This window comes from Pseudorasbora parva, chromosome 15 (assembly GCF_024679245.1).
Source record: "Pseudorasbora parva isolate DD20220531a chromosome 15, ASM2467924v1, whole genome shotgun sequence".
Lineage (NCBI taxonomy): Eukaryota > Metazoa > Chordata > Actinopteri > Cypriniformes > Gobionidae > Pseudorasbora > Pseudorasbora parva.
Window position 1 is genome coordinate 3,083,694 of NC_090186.1, and position 26,198 is coordinate 3,109,891.

Here is a 26,198-nt window from a genome sequence, read left to right on the forward strand (position 1 = left end):
TGTGCACATACTGTATGCCAGCAGGATCATTAGTGTCACTTTACTTGCTGGCACCGTGAAGCTGAAACCATTGAGGAATAATAATACAGAATCTGGGCGACACACATGTATGGCTCAGGTAGCAGCGGAGCCGGATAAACCAGTTTTACGTTAGGTTTAAATAGCAAATGAGTCAGTGCCTGTCGGTCTAACAGCATTACTGGTCTGATCCTCTACATACATTTGCTCAGCATTCAGTTTTACGTGACGGTAAAGGTACATTGAGTCTAGACTCTCATTCGAGCCTTAATGAAGACTGTAATTATCTGGTGTATTGTACAGTTACAGTGATTTTTTTATGCATTTAGATCTAAATAGAGTTTCTTTGAGGTTCATTTACAGACTGTGATTCTATTTTTCATTCTTTTATAAGAGAGAAAATATACACTCAAAAGTGTGGGGACAGTAAATATAACTATCAGTTTCCAGAAAATATCAAGGATCATGTGACCCTGAAGACTGGAGTAATGAAGCTGACAGTTCTGCTTTGATAACAGGAATAAATTACATTTTACAAACAAATTATAATAATGCTTTACAGCCTTGCTTAGCATAAGATACTTAATTTAAAAAACATTGAAATCAAAACAACCCCAAAGTTTTGAATCGTATGTATTAAATTATGTATGTAAAATACATAATAGATCTTATTCTGCATTTGTAATTGAAGGTTGAAATATATTTTTAATATATTTTTTGTAATTCAAAACAAATGAATAATGTATTTACATATCATGTGTATTCACTTAGTGAAATAAACTTTAATACTTAATAATGATCCTGGACTGTGCTGTGTATCTCCACCACTTGGGGGCACTACAAACCAACTCAAGCCTTGCTCATTTCACCCATCACACCAGTGTGACCATCAACTGACTGCACAAGCACTTTCTTCTCGTTACCTTAGGGTATCATATTTTATTATAAATAATAATAATAAAATTAGGAATTTACTAATGAAAAATGTTGTAAATGTAAATAAGAATGGTAAAATAAGTTCTAGGTCTAATTGTAGTACGCTAAAGAAGTAATCAAATTTAAACTATTAACAAATAATATTTCATTTTAAAATGTGTACAAATTCCCTCTTATTCGCATGTCTAATATGTAAAAAAAAAAGTTTTTGCTTCGTCGTCACATTCATTTATGAATTACATGAATCATGATTGCATTTTTTCAATTCAAAACGGCGACATTTCATTAAAGGTTGAGTAGTTTGCTTGCATCACTAGATGGTCTATTACTGTCAGTAGCTGAACGTTTCTGTCATAAAACAGTTGACTAATACTTGCATCTACAAACTCTCATTGAGTAGACGGTTGTGACAGTGACAGACGGACAGTATGACCCGCCTTCTTTGATTTGATTGGCCATCTCGATCAGTTTGACATTGATTAGCACTGTTAGACCACTGAGGTAGAGTAACCTCAAACATTAATCAGCCTAAAAATGTAACTTTCAAAATAGTTTGTCTTAAAAACTGTTTACTCATTCTACCCTTAAAGGATAAGGTAAGTATTAAGTCTATCCGAATCCCATCTAGCGCCACCAACTGTCCAAATTTAATACCTTAAAGAGTTGGAATCAAATTCATGATTACAACAGAGCTTTAAGTTTTAATAACTAAAATGTTGAACAAAGCTCTTAACTCTTATGTTAGCTTGCAACAAGGCGCTCTCTTTTCTTGTTTGGATTATTGCACCTATTGTCATGACATGGTGAACAAAGGCAAGGAGACAAATTAGGAACCTTACAAGACACAACGTCATCAATAAAATAAAATAAAATCAGAAACAATAGAAACAAACTTGCAAAAGAAAACCAAATCTATGACAACAGAGGAAACACAAGGAACTGAAAATACTCAAAATAAGGGTCTTTGAAGATAATATGTGACAGTCTTTCACAACTGGCACTTCAAAATACAATTAAAAAGATAGGTCACAAAATATTCACTTACCCTCATGTTGCTCCAATCCCTTATGAATATCTTACTTTTGTGGAACATGAGATATTTTAAGAAATTAACACAACAAAACCCCTAGTGTTAAATGAACTTTCATCAGAGTTTGAGTCCACACTTAAAATTGTTAAAAGTAACACTGAAGCAGTGTTTAAGTTAATGAGATAATTAAGTGATTAAATGAGTGATGATTGACCATTAGTGATGAACACCTACTGTTAACAAGCATAATCACTGAAGGAAAGAGTCACCATTATGGTAAGAAACAATGTCATGAGCTGTTATGTTTTGACCTGAATCACGGATCCCATTTAGAACTGATTCTCTGGGTTAGATTTACTTTATTAATTACAGAATTCACAGCATAAAAAGCCAGCATGTTCAATATAATCGGAAGTATTTAAAAAAGTAATTCTGCACAAATAGGTTTAAACTACTTATGATGCATACACACAAATACATCAAGAATCAGCGCGTAAATCTCAAAAATGGTGGCCATCAAAAAGCTTTTTGAAGTGCATTCTGGGTGCACCATAACTCATCCATGGTTCCCAGCATGCATTGCGGCATGAATAAATTATGAGCTGAAATGTCTTAGCAATTTCTTTCATTCTTCCAATTTTCTTTTATATTTGCCTTTTTTGAGACTTTCAGTTTTGTGATCCCGGACGAGCCCCCAATTTATGTTACGACCCCCGGTCTAGGGGTGCAGGGGTGAACATAAAAAAAAAGAAACAGTCCCAAAACAGAGTACGTTTAAAAGGAACGTTCTCGGGTTCCTGGTTTTAATTTCTTTGTGAGGACAAAAAGGTGAGTATTGCCACAAGTCAACAATGAAAAGTAAATCAAAAACTCAGGGATAACTTCGGGGCTAGGCCAGGCCAAAATATCAAACAAAAAGTCAACTAAATTATACCAGGAGAAACTAAATTCCCTGTCAAAGTTGATCAGTTTATCTTTATATGGTGTTTGTCACCATTGTTGAGATTCATACACTCTTGATGTGTGTGTAATTCAAACATTTCTTTGTACAGAATCTCATGCTGTAACATCACAGGGGTGCTGTAATCAATGATGTAAAATGAACACATCACACATTTATTTAAGCTCACAATGATATCAGTTAATCAGGTCACTATGTGGTGATTATATCTATAATATATAAAAACATATTCTCTTTGCTTTTTTGCCTTAAAGGTCCCGTTTTTTCGAAGCTTTGATTATGTTTACAGTGTGCAATATAACATGAGTTCATGTTTTGTGTTTAAAAAAACAGTATTTTTCACACAATTGACTTATCTGTACAGCGCTGTTTCCTCTGTCCTACAAACGGCCTGATGATTTCCTTGTTCTATGAAGTCCCTCCTTCAGAAACACGTAATGAGTTCTGATTAGGCCAGCGCTTCCCGCGATGTGATTGGACAGCAGTTTAACGCACGTTCCCCGGAAAGTTCCCGCCTCTTACCATAACGGGGAGATACGCGTGCTCAATGTTATTGCAAAAATGTCTATATTGCCTTATCAATTTGAGCCGGAATCAGACCCGGAGAATATCGAAGAGGATCGATTACAACCTGCTCAGGAAAGACTTTTGCTGGATGTTTCAGAATGGTAAGCTGTCTATTCAGGAGTTTAAACTGATCATTACAAACACCAACAATCGATGGTGTCTGAACGAATTACTACACTTTTATATGCTGAGTTTTTCGGATTAGTTTCAATTACCATCTAACGTTAGTTAACAAAGCTAAACAGCGTTGCACTTTGTGTCATGAGTTACATAAACTGTTAAACGGACCGACTTAAATAATAAAATACACTTACCGGTTGTCCACCATATCCAACCCCTTCTCCAGACAAAGAGGGAACTGCGTCATCTTTTAAGAATAATCTTTCTGCGAATCCGGCATTAAACTGATTGAGATTGAGGAAGCAGTCCTCAGCAAAATGTGCTGCACATAGTTTTAAATTGTGATTATAATTTTCCGGAACCGAGTTAAACATGAACTGTAGCCATTGATCTCTACGTACAGCGTCCGTGGGAAGGCCAAACAAAGGTGATCTGACTCCGGGATGAAAATAACAGCGTTTCAATGGCATGGCGACAAATACACTCTACAAAAAAAACGCTTCTTATTCTCGACGTACGAGAGCAAAAGGACAATGCCCCCTATTTTGCGTGTTCTTGTGGGCGGAGGGTTCGTCAACAAACGGTTTTAGTTGCATCATTAAAGCAGGAAGTACAGAGGTGTAGTCCAAACCGGCCGTTCGCTGTAGGCTTTGAAAGGGAACTTCTGTTAAATAAAATATCTCGCTTGGCATTGAACTTTGATTTTTATAATTGTACAGGTATTATTTATGCTCTAACAGCAACATTACACACTAACTAAAGTTTGAAAGATGGAATCGCAAAGAATGGGACCTTTAACAAATGTGCCTTATAAACACAGTTAAAGCAGCCAGAGAAAAACTAATTTTAAAAAGTCAAGGGTCAAGAGCCCAACTAAAGCAAACTGCTGAACTCCATAATGGTGACTGTCCTTCAGTTCTTCTGCTTGTTAACAGCAGGCGTTCATCACATTCTCAATCATCATTCAATTAACCACTTAATTATCTCACTATGTGGTGATTATGTTTGTATAATATAACAACCCATTTATCTGTGCTTTTTTGCTATAACAAATGTGACTTATAAACACAGTTAAAGCAGCCAGAGAAAAACTAATCTTAAAAAGTCAAGGATCCAGAGCCCAACTAAAGGAAACGCTGATCTCCATAATGGTGACTGTTTGAAATAATTTTTACTGCAATGCTCTTTGACACATTTTGTCATTTTCCATGCAAGTAAATTAATAAAAATGATAATAATAATGATAATAAAATCAGCCTATTACAGAAAAATTTGGCTATGTCACTTTAAGTCAGACGTTATTGGGATCCTCAGGGCCAGTTGAATGTCCGGCCAGTGATCTGATAGAACTTCTGGTTGAATGGGTGGAAAAAGCGTTGCAGTTTTTTCTTGATGGCAGGGTCTACATCCGGATGGATCCGTCCCTTACTGCCTGCTAGGCACTTGTTGAATATGAAGTTATATCGCAGACAGAAGAACCCACGTGTGGCGTTAAAGTACAGATTGTGCGGACTGATCCATGAAGGAAGGTTTAAGAAATGCTCAACCAGCTTTAGTTCTGGCAGTGGGTCTATGATGAGGCTGTCTCCATCAACTATATGAAACTGCTCCACAGGGAAGAACTTTAACCAGTGTTCTAGGTACTTGGTGTAGATGCTTGTCCGTACGGCCTTGTACTTTGTGTTCACCTCACAAGTGTCGGTGTCAATCACAAGATCCTCAAACTTGCCATATGTTTTGTTCTTGCGCTCTTTCCCCTCCAGGATCTGTGTGTAGTCAGAAACAGCACGGGTGGTGGGCTCACGAACAATCACCAGAAGTTTAATGGAGGAATTCATCTTAAAGATCCTCTCAGGCACCTCCTCAGTGATGAAATAGGCAGGACTCTTCTCAATAGTTATTTGATGAGGGAAAGAGAAGGGCATCTTTTTGCGGTACCAGTCAATGCCCTGAGCGTAGTTCTGGTCGTTGTCGAAAAAGTGGACCTCCTGGGAGGCTTTGACAACAGCAGGGTGAAGACTGAGCATCTCCAGCAACGCGCGTGTTCCACCTTTCCTCACCCCGATGATAATGGCTCTGGGCAGCTGCTTAATGAGGAGGTGCATTTGTAGTTTCTCCCTGTGCAGCTTGAGGCGATCAGCTTGTTTGTGCTGTAGTGTGTGTAAAGGAGTGTGCCATGACACATCAGCAGGGGGCAATCTGGCCTTAATGGGCCAGATGAACTGCAGCCTGTAATGAGAGAATGAAACTTATATCTCTATCAGTGGCGATTTCTTTAAGACTGCAAGGGAAGCTCGGCTTCCCTTATAATGTCATGTTAGGGGTTAACAGCTTTTGACCCAGGACCAGTAGTGAAGAAAGGAAGACAGAGTCAGGATTGCAATTAATTAAAAGAAAGATTTACTTAAGAATAGTTTGCAGTTTCAAAAGCAGAAGCCAGCTTCAAGTCTCACAAGGAGTTCGTAGGCCGCGCTCCCTCTCTCACCGTCTCGTTGCCTCGCCCTATCGTACATACAATTGTCTCAACAGTTATACCGTTTTCAAAGTCTATCCACGTCATTACTGCGATGTGGATGGTTCTGATTGGCTCAGAGACAATGCACAGTCATGGTAAATTTCCACTCGAGTCAGGTAATCTGATGCACGTTTCCACTGACGTGTCACTTGTTGATGCTTTCACCCCAGAATCAGGCCCGTAGTGACCTTCCAGATCTGGAGCAGGCGCCAGCTTGCCCAGAACAACAAGTCCACCCATCTCTTAGGGTGCCCATTGAACACCATTCTCAACACTGATCTGTAACACAGAATATTGCGCACATACACAGATACACAGTCTCTCCAAGGTTGGAGCTGATTAAGCTCCAGTTCTAACTAGTTCTTACCAAAACATACTGATAACATGTGCTTTCTTTTAGTGAGGGACACACAATAGTACAGGCAATATTCATCTTGAGTCTTTAGTGTTTCAGTAAAAGGAAATATAAAAGGAATAAAACATAATAAATTAAATGAAAGACAAATCCATATTTCATATCTGGAAGCCGGGCTAAGTGAGCAAACGCTGTTACTGCACTCCTGACATGTTAGGGGTGTGTGATACCTCCAAAATCCAAACACACGACCTTGTTGCCAGTGTTTAGTGACACATCACACATCTCTAGGCCAGACCCTCAGTCACTCCTCAGAGACCAAATACACACTTTAGAAAACAAGAAACAAAGCAAAATCATAACTGGAAAGAATCATTATAATAATATAGGTAATATAGGAAGATAAATATTAATTAAGGTTTTGATTATGAAGTTATTTAGGATATAAATATATACAGGTATATTGAAGCGGCAGTGGATTTCAAAATCCCCCCTTCAGTCATAAAATTAATGGTCAAATATGTAATATTGTATTAACATTTTATTGACTAAAAATGCGTTAGAAAATCTTCATCTCAAAGACGAGTTTGTTCAGAATCAGTTACATATAGCAGGTCGGCTGACTCGATTTCCTTCTCATACATTCCCGTAGCGTCACAGTGCATTTCCCTATTGAAGCCCAGCGTCCATTGACTTCAATGGGGCTGCTTTAAACGTTTTTTTTCAGCGCTTCGAAACTAGACGGTCATTGGATAAACGCTGCGATTATGTCCCGCCCATGGACGCTCAGCGTCTCTGGGGGTGAATGGGGAGTGGGCTGGCCCGGACTCTGAGCTTCTGCGTGATGATTGGAGGGTCTGTCGAAAGACTGCATCTCCTTTTGACTGACAGCGATTCTGTACTATAAGGAATCACTGAAGCTATTCGCGCTCAGTCCCATCTAAGTTCAGTCGAAATATAATCTGCTGCAACCTATTTCTTTGCTATTTGCTTGGCGAAATTGCTTGATTTTCATCATACATTTCACACAATTATACACCACATTCCTTGTTTCAGTTTTACAGAGTTTTATTTTTTTTATAAATCTGCTGGCCATTGAGAGGACACTGGTCAAGTGACTTGAAAAGACTCCTAGTTGGTACGACAGGGTCACAGACCATTTTCTTGAAAATGAACATTCGCAGAATTTACTTTTAAATAAATAGAAAATTTTATGATGTAGGCCGAAAATGAGCTTCCCCTCTCTGACAGACCAGTAGCCGCCACTGATCTCTATATAACCACCTACAAGATGATTTATGTCCCAAGAGGTCATTTTAAATTAAAACGATTTCAACTAGTTGTAGGAACTAGCCACCAGTGTGGTTCCCTATGGAACATTTAAAGGGGTACTTCACCACTTTTTCATATTAAACTGTTATTCCCTTAACTAAGACGAGTTGACACACACCTCTCTCGTCTGAGTGTGTGCTCTTAATCTCTCTGACGCGCGGTGACGATCTGATATCATTTAGCTTAGCCCACTAAGCCCAGTTCATTCACTATGGTACCAAACAGAGATCAAGTTAGAAGCCACCAAACACCTCCACGTTTTCCTCTATTTAAATACAGTTACACCAATAGATGAACGGCCTAGTATGGTGACATAAAATAAAACGTGGCGCTTTTCTAAGTGGATTAAAATGGAACTAATGTGTGGCGGAATAGCACTTCTGAGAGTACTTCGACTCGGCGCAGTAACAAGTCCCGGCTGAAAAATCCTCCCTCACATCTCCCCCTCGTCTCTCATTTCTGTCAATAGGGATAAGTCGAAGTACTCTCAGAAGATGATTTGACCGATCCCAGATCTTCTAATCCTGATAACTGATCTCTGGCTAATTTGCGGATTGGATTATAATATCTGGATTAATTTATCTGAGATTACTGCGCGTTCTTGTGTTCCCTGAAGAGGGCAGATGATCGATTCTCGAAACCACGATCAGCAGCGATTGGCTGGCACCAAGACAACGTCATGACATCATAATTAAAAAAGCCACCTGGCAAAAAAACTTGACAAAGAAAAAGAAGAAAAAACACGAATTTCTGGACCTTTATAAGGAAACGACCAAACCAACATAAAAGTTAGATAAATTAAATCTGCACTGTTTTGATGAACATAATTCCCAATTATTTATATTCACGGTTTTATAATATTTGTACACACTTTACATTTTTATTTCAACGTTTGTATTTGAAGCAGATTTGTTACGTGACAGTATTAATTAAAGTTTCTTAACAGTCAAGATCAAATGATCTGCATCTCTTTCGCTGCATCAAACCATCCCATAATATCCGTAACCACTCAGATTAATGCACGACGCAGATTAACTGCACAATGTGTGTAAACCTCCAATACAACTATAGAGGAATTATTCATCACAATCCACAAATAAATCTCTCACTCAAGGGACTGTGTCTATAGTATTATACACACATTTTACACAACATTAAAATATTATTTTCAAATAAACGTTTATATGTATTATTATTTTAAATGGCTAGTTTTGTGCAATAGGCCTTTGAGCAGGTTTAAGCTATAGAAACAAGTCCAGGATGAGCGACGAAGAACCAAACAATCAGAGATCGAGTCCAATCGCCAACAATCAAATCCGGTGAACTGAGTTAGTGACGTATGAAGAACGGGCCCCTGGTTGATTCCCCAAAGGACTTAAAGTTCCCCGTCCCCTAATTTGCCCCCCGTCCCCCGAAATTGCAATATACACACATTCATGGGATTTTGAGTTTCTCTGTGAATGAATGAATGAAAGAATGCTACTGTACCTCTCTAAAGTGCCCAGAAAGAGAAGGCTCCCGATCGCCAGACTACCCAGAACAAAGAGCCTCTGCCTCAGCCACTGCTGCTGTGAAAGAAGCATCACCCTCCATCAAACAGCCTTCGCCAGCCTGCACACACACACACACACACACACACACACACACACACACAAACATACACATGATTCATGTAGACATGTCCTGTCACTTAAGCATTGATTAAGAACCCACTTCCATCAAACTCAAGTCTGCATCTTTATGAGTTTGCAAACACACACTTTACTAAAGAGCATATCATCGGATGAGAGCTGAATGTTTTTAACACACAATAAATCACGGCTTGCAAGTCATAAAGTGCAGCAGTGCTATTACAGAGGATGCCCACTCAACACACACACGTTTGTTTTTGTGACATATGGGGACCTTCCATAGGCGTAATGGTTTTTATACTGTACAAACCGTATTTTCTATCCCCTTACACTGCCCCTAAACAACTAATGGAAACACTAGTCCACCACATGAGAAAGGAGTGATTGAAAATGAGTACATTTGGACAGCTGTGTAAATGGAAAGGTAACACTTCAGAATAATGGTTATTAATAGATAACTATCAATCAATCAATCAATCAACTTTATTTATATTGCGCTTTTACAATCGCGATTGTGTCAAAGCAGCTTCACCGTGTCAAACAGGATAATATTGCAACAAAAAAACATATTGCAACTATGCAGGAAGTAATGCAGGACTAATGTGTACTACATTAACACTTCAGCTACTACTATTAACTAATATAGAAACAAGCTGAGCTAATCAGTAATCGAATTTAGGAGATAGTTCCTTATTAAGTAATCAATAATTACTGACTGAGATTAACCTCAATAAAACACGTCAGTAAAGTTGGTTTTATATTCGCACATTCAAACTTCCGCGTTCAATAACTTCATGAATCTTTATTAAAAAAAAGGCAAACTTCGGTTATTTATCATTATTGACTATTATGAGAACATACTACAACACATGTTTCTGTAGAACTCGACGTCTTTCAAAAGCAGATAAACACGCTTACCTCTATGGAGAGTTGTTTTTTTTAGGGACCATCTACAAATTACCTATCTTCTTCAGGTTGTAACGGCAGCTTGCATCCTTGATCTTGCAATACTGCCATCTTCTGGTTCTATGCATTTCCCATATACTTCAATCATCATATTAGTGTCATTAATCCCGTTTTAGTCAGAAAGCAAATTAAATATTTTATTCCTTGTTCACTCCTACTGCAGTCCATTATAACAGAGATTCCTGTTTTTTGATGTATTGAATAGATAGCCATAATCTCATTAAAAAAAACTCAAATTAGCTACATGTTTACCTCATCTCTTTAATTCCATGTAACAATGTTTGGTCAGAAATACTGTTTATTAAATATAAATATATATATTTTTTCCCTACAATTTACATGTGACTGTATGTTTTGTGACATTTTGCCTGATTTTTAATAAGTGCCTCTTGAGATGTTTTATATAATGTAATTTATATTATCCCTGGCTCTTTATGCATTTTGTTTTGCATTTTCTGTTCTTTTTTTGCTCCATTTATGTTGTTGTTAAAATTTGTTTATATTCCTATACTTGAAATACTCAAAAAAATATAATAAAAAAAACTAAAGAATGACCTGCATGATTTATACAAATAAATAGATTTGCTGTTGTTATAAATATTAAAGATTGTTCAGTGGGGAAATAATATATATATATATATATATATATATATATATATATATATATATATATATATATATATATATATATATATATATATATATATATATATATATATATATATATATATATATATTCATGTCACTTATTTCTCCTCTTTAGTAGAACATTACGTAAGGATTTGTTAAAATATGTTATGTGGTTTTAATTTTTATTCTGTTGAAAAGAAAGAAAGTGAAAGTGAGAAGAATGTTTGTAACTAAGCAGATCTTGGGCCCCATAGACTGCCATAGTTGGGAACACATGATGGTGATAGTCATGATGAAACATGATAGTCAATGAGGAACGAGATCTGCTTGCTTAGAAACATAAGTAATATACAGTGGGTACGGAAAGTATTCAGACCCCCCTTACATTTTTCACTCTTTGTTATATTTCAGTAATTTGCTAAAATCATTTACAGTTTTTTTTATTTACAGGCTTTCCTAATAAAGTCCAATCAAACACAACTGGACTCAAATGAAAGTGTAGAACCATCTCAAAGATGATCAGAAGAAATGGACAGTACCTGAGTTACAGTTTTTTACATTTGCTATAACAATACATTTAACAAATTTCCTAAAATCTTAACCCAGTTAGCAAAACATCTGTCTGTGTGGGCTATATAAATAACACATTTCTTGTTGCTTTGACACAAAATGCATATAGTTAACAAAAATTTAAAATGCTTAAACTTTTTTTGCACACAAGCTCAACCAAGACCACACCAATGGATTTTTACTGCCAAATGTAGCAGTGCTTTAACACTGATTGCCAGACCAGATAACAGCATGTTCGAAACCTAACCTTACAGGCTAAAGTCAAGATAGACAGCTGTCCATATTGTGAATTGAAACACAAATATATCCCCTGCATTTTATTTCATACTGAGAAACAGCTGATTGAAGGTTTGCAAATATATAATTTTATGAATCAGATTTTCTGATTTTCATCTAGAAATTGTTCAGGTGTTGATGTTCTTTCATTCACATGACCATATACAGTTAACACAGGCATCTTTGGGCTGATCTTGTGTAAAAAAGGAACAATTTAGAGCAACACAAAGAAAGTCAGAAAAATGCCTGCATATGATGGAGAGGAAGATGAGTACCAGGACAAGAGAAAGGATTGGGATGAAGACGAGGTAGAGATTGAGGAGTTAGAATACATGGTGTCTCCAGCGAACTCTCCATGGTCTATCTCCAGCGATCTCTCCAGCGATTCCCACATCCCTCACCAGTTGCTTTTTTGAAAACAACTGCTGTGCTATCTGGGCAGCGGTGACGTGTCAGCTGAGTTTGGTGAAGGTACAGTGAATTACAGTAAGGTTATTGAATATTGTTCATAAAAATGTATGAATTGTAAATGTGTTATAAGCTCTTTTTGTAGTAACGTTTTGGGGGTTTTGCACTTTTTTTTACTATTTGTACTATTGTAACAAGTAAGGTATAATTTTTTAATTTTTTTAAAATAATTTTCATAAAGAACAAAATTCAATAACTTCACTGTAATTCACTGTACCTTTACCAAACTCAGCTGACACGTCACCGCTGCCCAGATAGCTATAGCACAGCAGTTGTTTTGGAAAAAGATTAATAAATCATATTTTCTATTAATTTTCATAATGAACAATATTCAATAACTTTACTGTAATTCACTGTACCTTCACCAAACTCAGCTGACACGTCACCGCTGCCCAGATAGCTATAGCACAGCAGTTGTTTTGGAAAAAGATTGATAAATCATATTTTCTATTAATTTTCATAATGAACAATATTCAATAACTTTACTGTAATTTACTGTACACTCTTAGAAGAAAAGGTTCTATATAGAACCTTAAAAAGTTCTATCGGCGCTACGTAGTCGGAACCCCTAAAAGGTTCACAGCAAAAAATGCTTTTCTTACTTAGTATTTTTGTCTTGTTTCTAGTCCAAACATCTAAACATTCTTAAAACAAGAAGTATTTACTAGACAAGCAAAAATAATTGTCTTATTTTGGGGGAAAATAACTCAAAATTAAGAGAGTTTTTGCTTAGATAAGACATGGATTTTTTTTCTTTGATAAGAAATGCCTTTTTTTTGTTGCAGTGTTTATAGAACCCTTTTTAAGTGCCAAAAGGGTTCTTTCTTGTCATTATAGAACCTTTTTAGCATAAAAGGGTGTTTGGAGTATACTCAACTATTCTTCTATATAAAACCTTTTAAGGGTTCCAAATACGTAGCGCCGATAGAACCTTTTCTTCTAAGAGTGTACCATCACCAAACTCAGCTGACACATCACCGCTGCCCAGATAGTTATAGCACAGCAGTTGTTTTGGAAAAAAGATTAATAAATCATATTTTTTATGAATTTTCCTACTGAACAATATTCAATAACCTTACTGTAATTCACTGTACCTTCACCAAACTCAGCTGACACGTCACCGCTGCCCAGATAGTTTTAGCACAGATTACAGATGGATTTCCACATGACTGGATATAAAATTATAGTTAAGGTAACTGTTCATTCTTTTTAATTTCCTAAACAGCTTTTTAAACACCATCATTATAATGCATTTTTTATTGTTTCTAAAGTAAAATATATAGCATTATAATGTGCTTTATATTAGCTGGTAGGTTCATCTGTAGCCAGCTAAAATGTAATTAGCCTATCTGTTTGCACACAATGAAAAAAAAAAAAACTTTGTACACGGTCCCTAACTGGTTTTCCACGCTACATTGTACATTCAGTGGACATTCACAAGTAAGAATGCCTTTAAAATAATACTTGTACATTTTTTTCGATTTTGAAAAGTGGTGTGGGTTGACAATCATTGCTTCACAATATCATATCGCTGTTTACCATTTGCAAACATGAATTAATTGCACATTTATTGAGATAGTTATTGAACGCGAATGTGCGAATATAAAACCAACTTTACTGACGTAACATTATTGTGTGTCTGAGCTGTAATCAATCATATTCTTTACTCTGAATAAAGTCATAAAAGGCATCACTAATTCCTTAAGTGTTACCTAGTCATGATGCAGGAGCTACTGGTGATCTGGAGCATTATTTTAAAGTGGAACATATGGTTTTGACATTAAAATAATGGCCCCGATCACCAGTAGTCCTTGAAGAGTGATTGGGTTCTTGAGTAATTATGCATTGTATTACTTTATTCAGAGTAACAACGGAACTACTAGTGATCTAACAATGTTTTCCACTTTAAAATAATGCTCCAGATCACTAGAAGTTCCTGAATAATGACTCTAGATAACACTTAAGGAATTAGTGAAGCATTTAATGACCACACTGAGAGAAAACAAAGACAATTTCTCACATCTCAGACATGTTAATGTTGTGATTAGTAATTCTTGTTCATTTTTCCTTGTTATTAGTGACGCCAGTCTCATTCAGTAACTAATAATTACTTAAAGGTGCACTATGTAGTATTTTTGCAGTAAAATATCCAAAAACCACTAGGCCGGTGTTATATATTTTGTTGAGTTGAGTACCTACAATATCCCAGAAGTTTCCAACTATTTGTAAATTGTGAGAAAATTGCTATTTTAACTCAGGACAGGGACGTGTCAGCATTGCATTTGAGGGAGTCGCCTGTCAATCGCGTCATATCTGTGTTGTCTGCCTCGGTTTCGGCTTTTATTTGGCAGGAGCGCTTTACTCTTAGCAGTGTGAACAAGTGAACGCACGGAGTAACGTCATAACATCGTTTTGAACACACTTCAATGTATCTAATATGATAAACAGAGCTGCATTACCTCAAAATCATAACCGGAAGAGCGGATCAGTGCAGGCGCCCGGCGATTGTGTCCCGTCCCGTCATAATAAAAGTCCCGGTATTCACGAGGCGGGTATTTGTTTAACAATCGCTCCAGCAGCTGTGCTCAGCTCCACAACACTCGGTCCTGCTCTGCTTCACTACAGTAACGTTAATAGCCGCATGCATGAACGTGATTTCTGCCCGAGTCCTATTTTCCACCTGCTGTGAGGTGAAGACCACATCTCCCAAGATGCTGCGCTCACACTTTGCGTCATCAAACTACGATTTATTTTGAATAGGCGCCCTCCAGTGGACGAAAGCTGCATAGTGCACCTTTAATAAGGAACTATCTTAGTCCTGAATTCAATATTACTTACTGATTAGTTCAGCTTGTTTCTATATTAGTGTTAATGTAGTGCGCATTAGTCCTGCATTACTTCCTGCATAGTTATCTATTAATAACGGACCATTATTATAAAATGTTACCAGAAATATGTTATAAGGGGATGGGGGCGAGTTTGGCTACAGCCACTGTCTTTATAGGCCTGTTCTGATGTGCAGAAATACAGCGCTCTTGCTTCAGTGATAGTTTCATTATGGATTGCTGATGTTTTCTGAAAAAGGTAAACACATTCAGAAAACAAATCTATGGCGAGACGTGTGTGTGTGTGTAAGCGCTATGAAGTGGTGCTGATGGGGTAATGGAATGTGACCTCATACTCCACACACACACACACACACACACACACACACACACACACACACACACACACACACACACACACACACACACACACACACACACACACACACACACACACACACACACACACACACACACACCCCTCATTAATTATGTGTCTGATGGAGCACTTAGCTGATGTTCACAAGAGATGAGCCACGCGATTAAACCGCGGCGTCTCTTTTATGGTTCTCCTGACAATAGTCCTTGGTTTCATATTTTAGGGAAGGAATGACATGCAGCCTAGCATGTTTACTGACACTATTACAGTGTGATAGGAAATCGTATGTTTGGAAATCATATATATGAGACCAGGAGCTTTGGAGCAATGTTTTATTTTAATTGGGGGGGGGGCAAGTGTTTTTACGTGCTGTGGCATCTGCCAGTAGATTTCTTCTCCAGTTGGATTCCTTCCAACACAAATCCTTTATTAAAATAGGAAAAAGCTTGAGCAACAACAAGGGCAAAAAATACATGAACAGAAACAGGGAAAAACATTCAGTTTTAGGAGTGCTGTGACGTCATTTCATATAACTGTTCTCATCTGATGTTTCATAGCATTTCAAAAATATCTCTAAAAAAAATAAGGATCCTTGATGGTATCATAATAACAAAATGCATTAAAAAACAACTTGAAAAGAGATTACCTTCCCAAACAAAGTCAAGGTTAGCAATAAGATCAGAGATTAGCCCATTATCATTAAACTGCCCCTATTATGCCATTTTAGGTTTCTTCTTTTGTTTTGCCGTCTCCAACAACAGGTGCAGGTCAAAAACACTTTCCTTTTTTCATAATACACATTGCACATCACCACATTATTCACTGATTCTTAAATGGTTAATTCAATGATTCAGTCTCTCTAAATCCCGCCTCTCCGAGAGATACTCTGCTCTGATTGGTCTACCACTGAACCGCTGATTACCATATCTGAATTTTAGCTCCAGAGGCGCTTAAGTTTTTCCATATCAATTCCAGTCCTTTTAGTCAATTCTTTGAATTACAAAATGAATTTGCAGCACTGAAACAAGTGTCTTCTCGACATGTATACATTACAGCAGACCTTTTACTCTCACAAACAGCTATATTACACACTGAACGAAAGGTAATATTCGAAAACAACATTATAGAGTCACTTTAAATACGCCCCTGAATGTCATCATGTGTTCTTGCTGAGAGCGTCTTTAATATCTGAGCTGAAGGAACGGTCAAACACTCTTAAAGGACAACTCCGGTGAGAAATGACCCTAGGGGTGATTAACAGATGGTTTCCGAGTAGATCGTTCTCTGGAAAGCGTTTCATGGAAAGCGAATGTAAAGAGTTTTATCTCTAAAAGCAGATTAGCTTATAACGCTTGTCTATGGGCACAGGGTAAGTGAAATTAAACCGCTAGTTAATACGACTAACAAGACTCAAAATAGCCTCACACTAACACGGCAGCATAATGAGGGTCCCTACATGCAAACCCAAGCATTGAGAACTTTGTAAGAAACAGTTTAATAAGAAGATACTTTATAAAGACAGCCCATTACGCGATTACAGACGGCAGCCATCTTGGAAAACAGTCTCGACTCATCGAGCCACGAACGCTGTGCTAAGTAGAACAGCGTTCGTGGCTCGACTAGTCGAGACTGTTTTCCAAGATGGCTGCCGTCTGTAAATGCGTAATGCACTGTCTTTATAAAGTATCTTCTTATTAAACTGTTTGTACTCTTACAAAGTTCTCAATGCTTGGGTTTGCATGTAGAGACCCTCATTATGCTGCCGTGTTAGTGTGAGGCTATTTTGAGTCTTGTTAGTCGTATTAACTAGCGGTTTAATTTCACTTACCCTGTGCCCCATAGACAAGCGTTATAAGCTAATCTGTTTTTAGAGATAAAACTCTTTACATTCGATTTTAATGAAAACGCATCCCAGAGAACGATCTACTCGGAAACCATCTGTTAATCACCCCTAGGGTCATTTCTCACCGGAGTTGACCTTTAAGCCCTATTCGGACTGGATTAGATTAACATGGGGACGTGGGGGGATAAAAGTAATTATTACCAGAGGATCTCTGTGATTTTAGTCCCGTCCGAATGTGCCATCTCGGTAATCATTACGGACAATGCCAGTGAAGATTACCGAGACGTTTACCTTCTGTAAAAAGGTCTGGAAAAATGACCTCGGGTAATACTAATCCCGCTGTAAAAATGTTAGGTAAAATTCAGTCATTTCCTGTTTAAAAGTTTTAAAAAAGCGCATTTTGCGAGCTTGGAGGCGCTTGAAGCATTCGGTTGCGTTGTAGGTGGAGGGACAACTAGTATTTTCACATATCATTTAAAGCGAAAAATAAGATCAAAAGCACTTATTAGAGGCACAACACTTAATTTAGCTCCAGGAAAGTGTCTATTACCAACACAATCCAATCAGAATGGTTAGACTGGACCTAACTGTTTATTAAAACCAAGCGGCAACCTCCCGCGATCTCTTGAAGCCAATACGTAAGTAATGTAAACTGCAGTTCCTCGACTGGCCACTAGAGCGGCTCCAGAAGAGCAGAATCTCATTGAGCCTCATGTTAAAATGCCCAACTTTACAGCAGAAAAAAAAACATGTTTACAGCCTGGGACAAATTGTGGTTTTGGTCTATATGGCTAATTTTGCCCTTCATGACAACTGAGAGGGGGTGAATTTTTTTATAACTCATTCGTTTGCGTTATATAAAGCCTTAAAGTTCTGCCTAATTAAGGGCGTGGTTACTTTGAGTGACAGGTGGATAGCCATTTATCCGCCGTCAGTAGTCATTGCGTGACCTCAGCTCCGCCCACATCCCGCCTCTTTGCCCATTTTCTGTTATTCGGGAGTGACGCGCGATGACTCGCTCACAAGATGGCGACGGCCAGCTCGACTCTACTTTACGCTTCAGAACGGCTCATCATAATCCTATTAGTGACGTCACGGACACTACGTCCATATTTTTTTACAGTCTATGATTAAAACACACACACATTTATATATCAGACTGGCGCTCATGTTGTGTTTGCTCACGTGATAACAGCAACGTCACACACACATGACGACACAGAGGTTACCGTGGTGTGTAAAGCGAGTTACTCCTCCCACTTCTGCTAGTTTTACTGAGATGTCTTATCCCGTGGGGATTGGCCATTAATATTACAGACGTCCTGAGGTTAAATGACTTTACCCCCACGTCCCCATGTTAATCTAATCCTGTCCCAATAGGGCTTTAGTAATACTGTCCTCTCTTGCATATTTTGTTGTCATTGTTTGTCAAACCATTAAATTAGGATAGGAGGAAGTTAGAACTGAAACATTTCACACTTCCTTTAAACACAACGACCAGGTCTCCTCATACAGGACACAGCCCAGTTACACATCATCACTCATGGGATCATCTCAACTCGGTATCGATCTGTAGGATCTTCTTGATCTAATTTCACTGAGCTTTATAGATGAGGAGTCCAGTTAAAGAGAGTAATGAAGACAGATTGAACTTGCTGTATATTTACAGTACCTTTATCTCAAATACTGAACATGACTGCCCATTGTAATGAACTGAGGAGGGCAGAGCACAATGTCACATTGCAAAACTGCCGACCTGTATCAGATTTAGTACCACATAGAGAAGCGGCACAAAACCGAATATATCCCTGTGGTTTGTGCCATCTCTTCCACTTCAGATAGAGGAGTATTTCTATTTCTTCTGCATCTGTTGATTATTATTTTTGGTTAGGGCTGTCTGACTGGAAGAGATTGGAAAGGGAGAGCAGTGTGCTTCACTTCATTCTGCTTGTGGTTAAATCATGAGTGAAAACTGTTTGATGAAAATAGCAAGTTTGACATCTATGTGGAAAAATATATGATGAGTGAACATGGGTTTAAAGGACAACTCCGGCGAATTTTTAAGTTTATCTTGATCGTTATATCTTTGTGAGTACAGTCTATAGAAAAATAAATGAACCGGATTGGTGCTTACAACGTGGAGTTATTACAGTTAATGCCCAGAGCCCCCCTCAGCTAAACGGCAGCTTTGGGGACGTAACGGGTGTCTTTGGGGCTCTTAACAGACACAAAATGCAATTACAATGTCTGTCCAACATGAACAGGTCCCTCACACGACAACGAGATGAGTTTAGCCACTTTGTTTAAATTCACCTGTTTTAGCCGGCTAGCTGTGTCTCACGCTGAAGTGCCGCGGAAAAGCAGCGGTAGCCGGAAAAAGGCAAATGGTCCAGTTGGGAAGAGCGTCGTGTGTGTAAAGAGGCTTGCTTATCGGCTCGTCTGTCCTCAGTATTGAACGTGTCCGAGAGAAATAGTTTTCAATTCTGTCCTGCTGATCCGAGGACCGCTGATCGTTCAGTTACTCACTCATGTTCAGTATTAGCGGCTCGTGAGTTCATCAGATCTCTCAGCAAAACATGACTCAGTTCAGTGAACGGTTGGAGTTACAACATATAATTCAAGACATTCGTTTATTTCTATTCGGAGGGACTGTCACTCATGTCAGAAAGTGAGTAACTAAAGTAACGTGTGTGATCAGCGCTGATTTGAGACGCGAACCGTTTAGAACGATTCAGTCCGATTTGGTGAACTGGTTCGCCCGGTTCACTAAAAAGAACCGGTTCAGAAGAACGATTCGTTCGTGACGGGACATCACTAGAGTGATGATCCGATCACGCTCACGAGTGAAGAAGAAATGGTTCGCGTTTGTGCCTTTCCGAATTGTGAAAATTTGCAGCGATCACTTGACTAACTTACACAAACACAACACAGCCGGGCCGGTTGAAGAAAATGCCATTCCGTGGTTAAAGACGGGTGCAGCCACTGTGGAGGTAATGTACACTTTATTCATCCTTCCATTTGGGCACACACGGCTTGAGGAAAGATGTGCAGTGATAAAATAATCATGCTTTACACACACAACACTCTTCCCAACTGGACTATTTGTCTTTTTTCCGGCTACCGCTGCGTTCCCACAGGACTTCAGTGTGAGACACAGCTAGCCGGCTAAAACAGGTGAATTTAAACAATGGCTAAATGCATCTCGTTGTCATGTAAGAGACCTGTTCATGTTGGACAGACATTTTAATTGCATTTTGTGTCTGTTAAGAGGCACAAAGACACCCGTTACGTCCCCAAAGCTGCCGTTTTAGCTGAGGGGGGCTCTTGGCATTAACTGTAATAACTCCGCGTTGTAAGCACCAATCCGGTTCGTTTTTTTTCTTTTTTTCTATAGACTGTACTCACAAAGATATAACGATCAAGATAAACTTAAAAATTCCCCAGAGTTGTCCTTTAACAAGAAGGTTCTTGAGTTAAAATCAGGGAATAGTGATTGAAATGGATGTTATGAACGTGCTTGAGAAAGAAATGAATGAGATGTGATGTCCTTAAGATGTATGAAGATTGTAAATTGAAGGATGTTTTATGTAGCGGACTCAGGAAAGGCCCTGCGGGGCAAAGGTAACGTCCCCTACAGGAGCCCGACTGCTCCATCTCAGACAGGGGTATACCGAATTTAGAGAACAAGGCAGACAGGGATCTATTTATCACCATTTTATTGTGATTTTTTTAATTATCTTTACATCTGTTTTAATTATCCTTGTTGTTATTTTTAATTCTTACACATGGTATTCTTATATCTTATGCATATGTTATCACTATTTTAATTTAATTCTATGTAAATGACTTTGGATTGCCATAATGTATGAAATGTGCTAAATAAACTTGCCATGCCTTGCTATGAGAAAAATTGATCCGAGTCACATATGAGCAAAAAAACTGATTTGGGCCACATTTACCTGCAGTCTGAACGCAGCCTAAATTAAATGTTAATTACAGGAAAGATGATTTCAAAAATCACACTCAACAAAACACTCAAAAGTCCTGGACATCTTTATGCTGCTTTTATTACATGCATAAAAGTGTTGAGCAGAACACAAATCATTGGAATATACCAGTGACGGCAAAATCAACAGCCCAATAAATCCAGTCGCTCATTACAAACTGCTAAACCCAGTAATGATTATAGTACCATAAATTACTGTAGTCAGCAATGCACTGTGAAGTAAATGCATGCTGGCTAATTTTCTTACAAATGACTATGAATAAACGTCAGAATGATGCTGAATGTACAGAAATGCACAGCTCTTAGATAAAGCCGTCTCCATCCACGACACTGTAATGCTTTCAAAGTCAAAATGGTGATTCATGTTCTATATTCTTGAGATTTTGGACCTTGTATGTTAATATTAAAATTTCTGTTCTGACCAAATCAGAAGTGAGATATATTAATACAACTGTAAAAACAATGACAAGCTAAAATATATGATTGTAAATATATTAATTGTTTAGTGATATGTGTTTATTTGACTACGACTTGGATTCTGATCTGAATTGTGTTCGCCATTAAACTGTATGTTTTGTAACTATTCTTGTATTTTGGTCACCTTAAGCATGTGTTGATTTAGGGAGTTAGGGAAGAAGGGTCCTTTTTCCCCGTTAGGCGTCAGAAATTCCTCTAGAAGTCTCAGATTTCATTAAAAAATATCTTCATTTGTGTTTAGAAGATGAACGAAAGTCTTATAGGCTTGGCATGGGGGTGAGATTAGTAGTATTATAAAGACAAACACTATCACTATCATCCATCCTTAGCATTTAAAAAATAAGCATTTATAATTTCAAGAATTCATTGAATATCTAATAAACATGTAGTTGCAGACCTATGGTCTAAAGAGTGAAATGATGATATATTCCAGGTTAATAATCGCATGACTACACAGTTGGACTTCTCTTGTATTTAATGGCACTCTATCATACTGTATTTCTACAGTGTGTGTGTGTGTGTGTGTGTGTGTGTGTGTGTGTGTGTGTGTGTGTGTGTGTGTGTGTGTGTGTGTGTGTGTGTGTGTACTATGAAGGTACCCAGCATGCAGTGCGGCATGCATAGATTATGCTGTGGAGTTTCTTGATTCTTGTTGGTTTTATCTGTGCAGATGAACTTATTTTTGCTTCACTTTTAGCAGTTTGTGTTGTTGTGTAAATGTTTTTATGATTTGTTGAGTGTCCCCATTGTTGTGTTTTGTTGAGTATTGATGTCTGTGTATCATTAGGTAATGAAAGTCACAATTATGTCATATCATAAATATCAGCAGCTGCTTCACTACTGTGAAATATCCATCTACAAACAATCATGAATTTGAAAAAAGATATTGGTAAATCTTTATGTTGAGATAACGCTTGTAATAGTATAGTTTGGATAACTGAAACTCAGCAAATTAGCTTATTTTATGTTTTAGCTTGTCCTTGTTTTAACAGACATTTTAATTTGTCACACTTCTGATTTGGTTAGATCAGAAATTTGATTCGGGATGGGCATGATTAATCGACGATCGATAGTTGATTGAATTTCGTCAATCACGTTAATTTGTTCTCGATTAATCAAATGCATTATTTTATTTTATTTTAATATGCAGATTGTAGTGTACGTGAGTCTTGAAGCAATTAAACGAATTTCACTGTGTGGCAGCAATTCAACATTTTTACCACCAGGGTGCAATATTTGACAGCATATCAGTTATCAGTGAATCTGTTTTGATTTCAAAAGAATACTCATGAAGAGGTCACGGCGAAGTGTGGCGTGGGACCGTTTTGATTTAAAAAACGAACTATTTCACTGCAACACATTGTGATGCTGTGCATAAGAAATACAACATGGCCACGAGTCAAATGATCTAACGTTACCGCTTAAACAAAGTGCATCCGTCCATGGTTAATGTCGGCTGCGGTGCATCCTGCTGGAAAAGTTAGCGTGGAGGTACCTGTGCATCCCGGCAATGTCAGTCCCATCAGAGCGGGTGTTTTCATGGCGTGTCCGTTTTTATTTCGGTTAACGGGTTAGAGCTTGCACACTGCCTGAATGCCGTGCCGTGCCGTGCCGTGCCGTGCCGTGCCGTACCGTGCCGAGAACCTGTGCATGCTGGAGAACTGATGCCTATTTTCCACACGACACACGTGTTGAAAGCGTTTCCGGGCAAAATAGAATATGTTTATATGTCATTTTGACACGAAGGCACATTAATAAATGACATTTTGATGTTTGAAAGTCTCTAGGTTAACCGAAATGCAGATATAGGCGTAATTGTAATTTAAAAAAAACTATTATAGATTTTGAAATATTGCACCTGTTACAGAACGAAATGTTCGGCAGCATATTTTGCCGTCCATGTCTTTGCTGTATTAGGAGTCAATATATTTATGTTTAACATGAAGTATAGTACCTTCCTGTACATCAATAGCAGCAGCAGCAACACCGCGTCAGACACGCTTCTGGTGTGCCAAGACATTAGAAAACGCCACACAGAAACACATATGCACGCGAACATATGCTCGGTTTGGCTTACTAAACGTAGTTTGCCACAAGTTGATCTTGTAATAAAGGTCTCATCGAGGAAAAACACATTGCATTTTTGTATTCATTGCATTTTTTTATTATAAAAGTTAAATAATTAATTTTATTATAAAAAATATTAATAATTAATCGATAGTCGATCGTTAATTCTCCCGACGATCGACTAAGAAAATTTAATCGAATGTGCATCCCTAATATGAATACACAAGGTCTGATCTGAGCTAATGTAACACTGATCTCCATCATGGTGACTTCAGGACAATTACAGCACTAAACAATATCATTTCTTACAGCGGCAAAGACGACTTTATCATGTGAACTCACAGGAAAACAAGAGCAGTAAGTTACTGTGACGTCAGCATCATTCTGCTGTTGATTAACAGTAACTCGTAAGAAAATTACCCAGAATGCAATAATTTCACTGTCAATTTCTGACGACAGTAATTTATTGTAAAATAAAACTCTTTAATCCTGTACATTCCTGGAAAGTTTTTCTTTTTTATTCATATTTTTTGAACAATTTCTTTATTGGTGAAAAAAAAGTAATAGAAGTTGCCATCTTAAGGATATATGTTCATTTACATTTTCTACAGATGAAAAAATGTAAACAACAAAAAATGTATGAACTAAAATAGGCTATAACGATGTTGGTAATGTTCAGAACATTAGAAGACATGACTATGACAAGCACATTTGATTGAATATAATTTTTGCTTTATTTAAATAAAGCATCATTTTGTGTCTGAACTGTTTCACATTGGCCAATCTATCTTTAAAGGGATAGCTCACTTTAAAATGAAAATTTTGCTGACGCTCAAGTTGTCTCAAACCTGTGTAAACTTTCTTTCTTCAGCTGAACACAAGGGAAGATATTTTGAAGAATGTCAGTAACCAAACAGTAAACTGGAGCCATTGACTTACATAGTATTTTTTTTTTTTCTTACTATGGAAGTCAATGGCTCCAGTTAACGGTTTGGTTACTGACATTCTTCAAAATATCTTCCCTTGTGTTCAGCTGAAGAAAGAAACTCATACAGGTTTGAAACAACTTGAGGGTGAGTAAAGGATGACAGAATTTTCATTTAAAGTGAACTATCCCTTTAAATCTTCATATGACTGACTACATTAATAACTCTGTAGTTCTGATATATTCTGAGAATAATTGTTGAAGACTTGATTAACTACCCAAAAAACATAAATAATCCAAAACAAGCAATAATCCCCTACCTGTTCGTGTCGTCCTCGGGATGGGGCTCCAGGTGCGCAGGTGGCGGTGCTGGCATCAGCATCACTCCGACAGGTTACGCGTCAGCTTATCGACATGTAAACCTCAATACTAGAGTCACACACAACGGCCACACCGGAGAACGCGCTGTTCTAAGACCGTAAAGTATTTTGTGAACTCCGCACGAAGAAAATAACCCAAGAAGAAACGCTAGTCTCGCGTGTTCTCGTTTGAAGACACTTTTGTTGTTGGGTGCTGTGTGTGTGTGTGTGTGTAAAAGTGTTCTGGGCGCGCCCACCATCATCTAATTACAGAGGAGCGTGCGGTGCGTGCGACGCGGCTTGAGCTCCAGCCGGGATGCGATATTTTTCCCCCAGGATGGTAGGGGAAGGTACCGCCTTTTCCGTCTATGATTGGCTAGAAGCGCTCTCCTCCGATTGGTTATACATCTCACGTTCATGGCAGGCTGTCTGCTAGTCTGTTTTGATCGTCTTTACAACAGAAGTAAACGATGTCAATCTATGTTACCCCAGTGCAGTGTACAGTATTCACTACATGTCTCACTGCTTTCCATAGTTCCCTCTATGTAATTGTTTGTATTATTAAATGGACCTTAAGTCAACGCTGAGCATGCATTTTTATTAGTAGGCCTACTAATATAGTGCACTGCACTGCACACAGCTGGGAAAAAATAGTGCCGTTTTATTGTATTGCATACATCTTAAACCAAGGCAATGCATAGGCCTGCATATGCTTATGTACTCTAACTCAGAGAAACTGCAGGGTCCTCCAGAAGGTTCTAATGGGTCCCCAGAAAATTTCAGAGAATACAGACAACGCAAAAATGAATAAAGTCTACCAAGTATTCTAATTGGTTGATTTCTAAATGTTCCTCTCCTTTCTTGCCATATACATTCCAGAATTGTATATGTTTGCTTTGAGTCTTTAGTGAGTTTTTCTCACTATAGTCCCCTTTATCTTTT

General features: G+C 37.9%; 1 protein-coding gene across 2 annotated transcripts; it reads right to left on the reverse strand.

Moving 5' to 3' along the window:
• Positions 1-1,949: 1,949 nt before the first annotated feature.
• Positions 1,950-25,600, reverse strand: LOC137040911 (heparan sulfate glucosamine 3-O-sulfotransferase 5-like). Of its 2 annotated transcripts, none has more exons than XM_067416721.1 (3): positions 25,218-25,600; positions 9,323-9,445; positions 1,950-5,861 (listed from the first exon to the last, which is right to left on the reverse strand). In XM_067416721.1, the coding sequence occupies exons 2-3, from the start codon at positions 9,415-9,417 to the stop codon at positions 4,943-4,945; spliced, it is 1,014 nt and encodes a 337-aa protein (XP_067272822.1). In that variant the 5' UTR covers positions 9,418-9,445; positions 25,218-25,600; the 3' UTR covers positions 1,950-4,942. The 2 variants fall into 2 exon arrangements, with proteins under 2 accessions (XP_067272822.1, XP_067272823.1); XM_067416722.1 differs by lacking the exon at positions 25,218-25,600 and adding an exon at positions 10,384-10,426.
• Positions 25,601-26,198: the final 598 nt, after the last annotated feature.

Excerpts from the sequence above, each read along its gene's own strand:
- LOC137040911 (XM_067416721.1), bottom strand. The coding sequence starts at position 9,417 with ATGCTTCTTTCACAGCAGCAGTGGCTGAGGCAGAGGCTCTTTGTTCTG. Across the intron at positions 5,862-9,322 it reads TTTCTGGGCACTTTAGAGAG|GCTGCAGTTCATCTGGCCCA; the intron begins GTACAGTAGCAT and ends CTCTCATTACAG.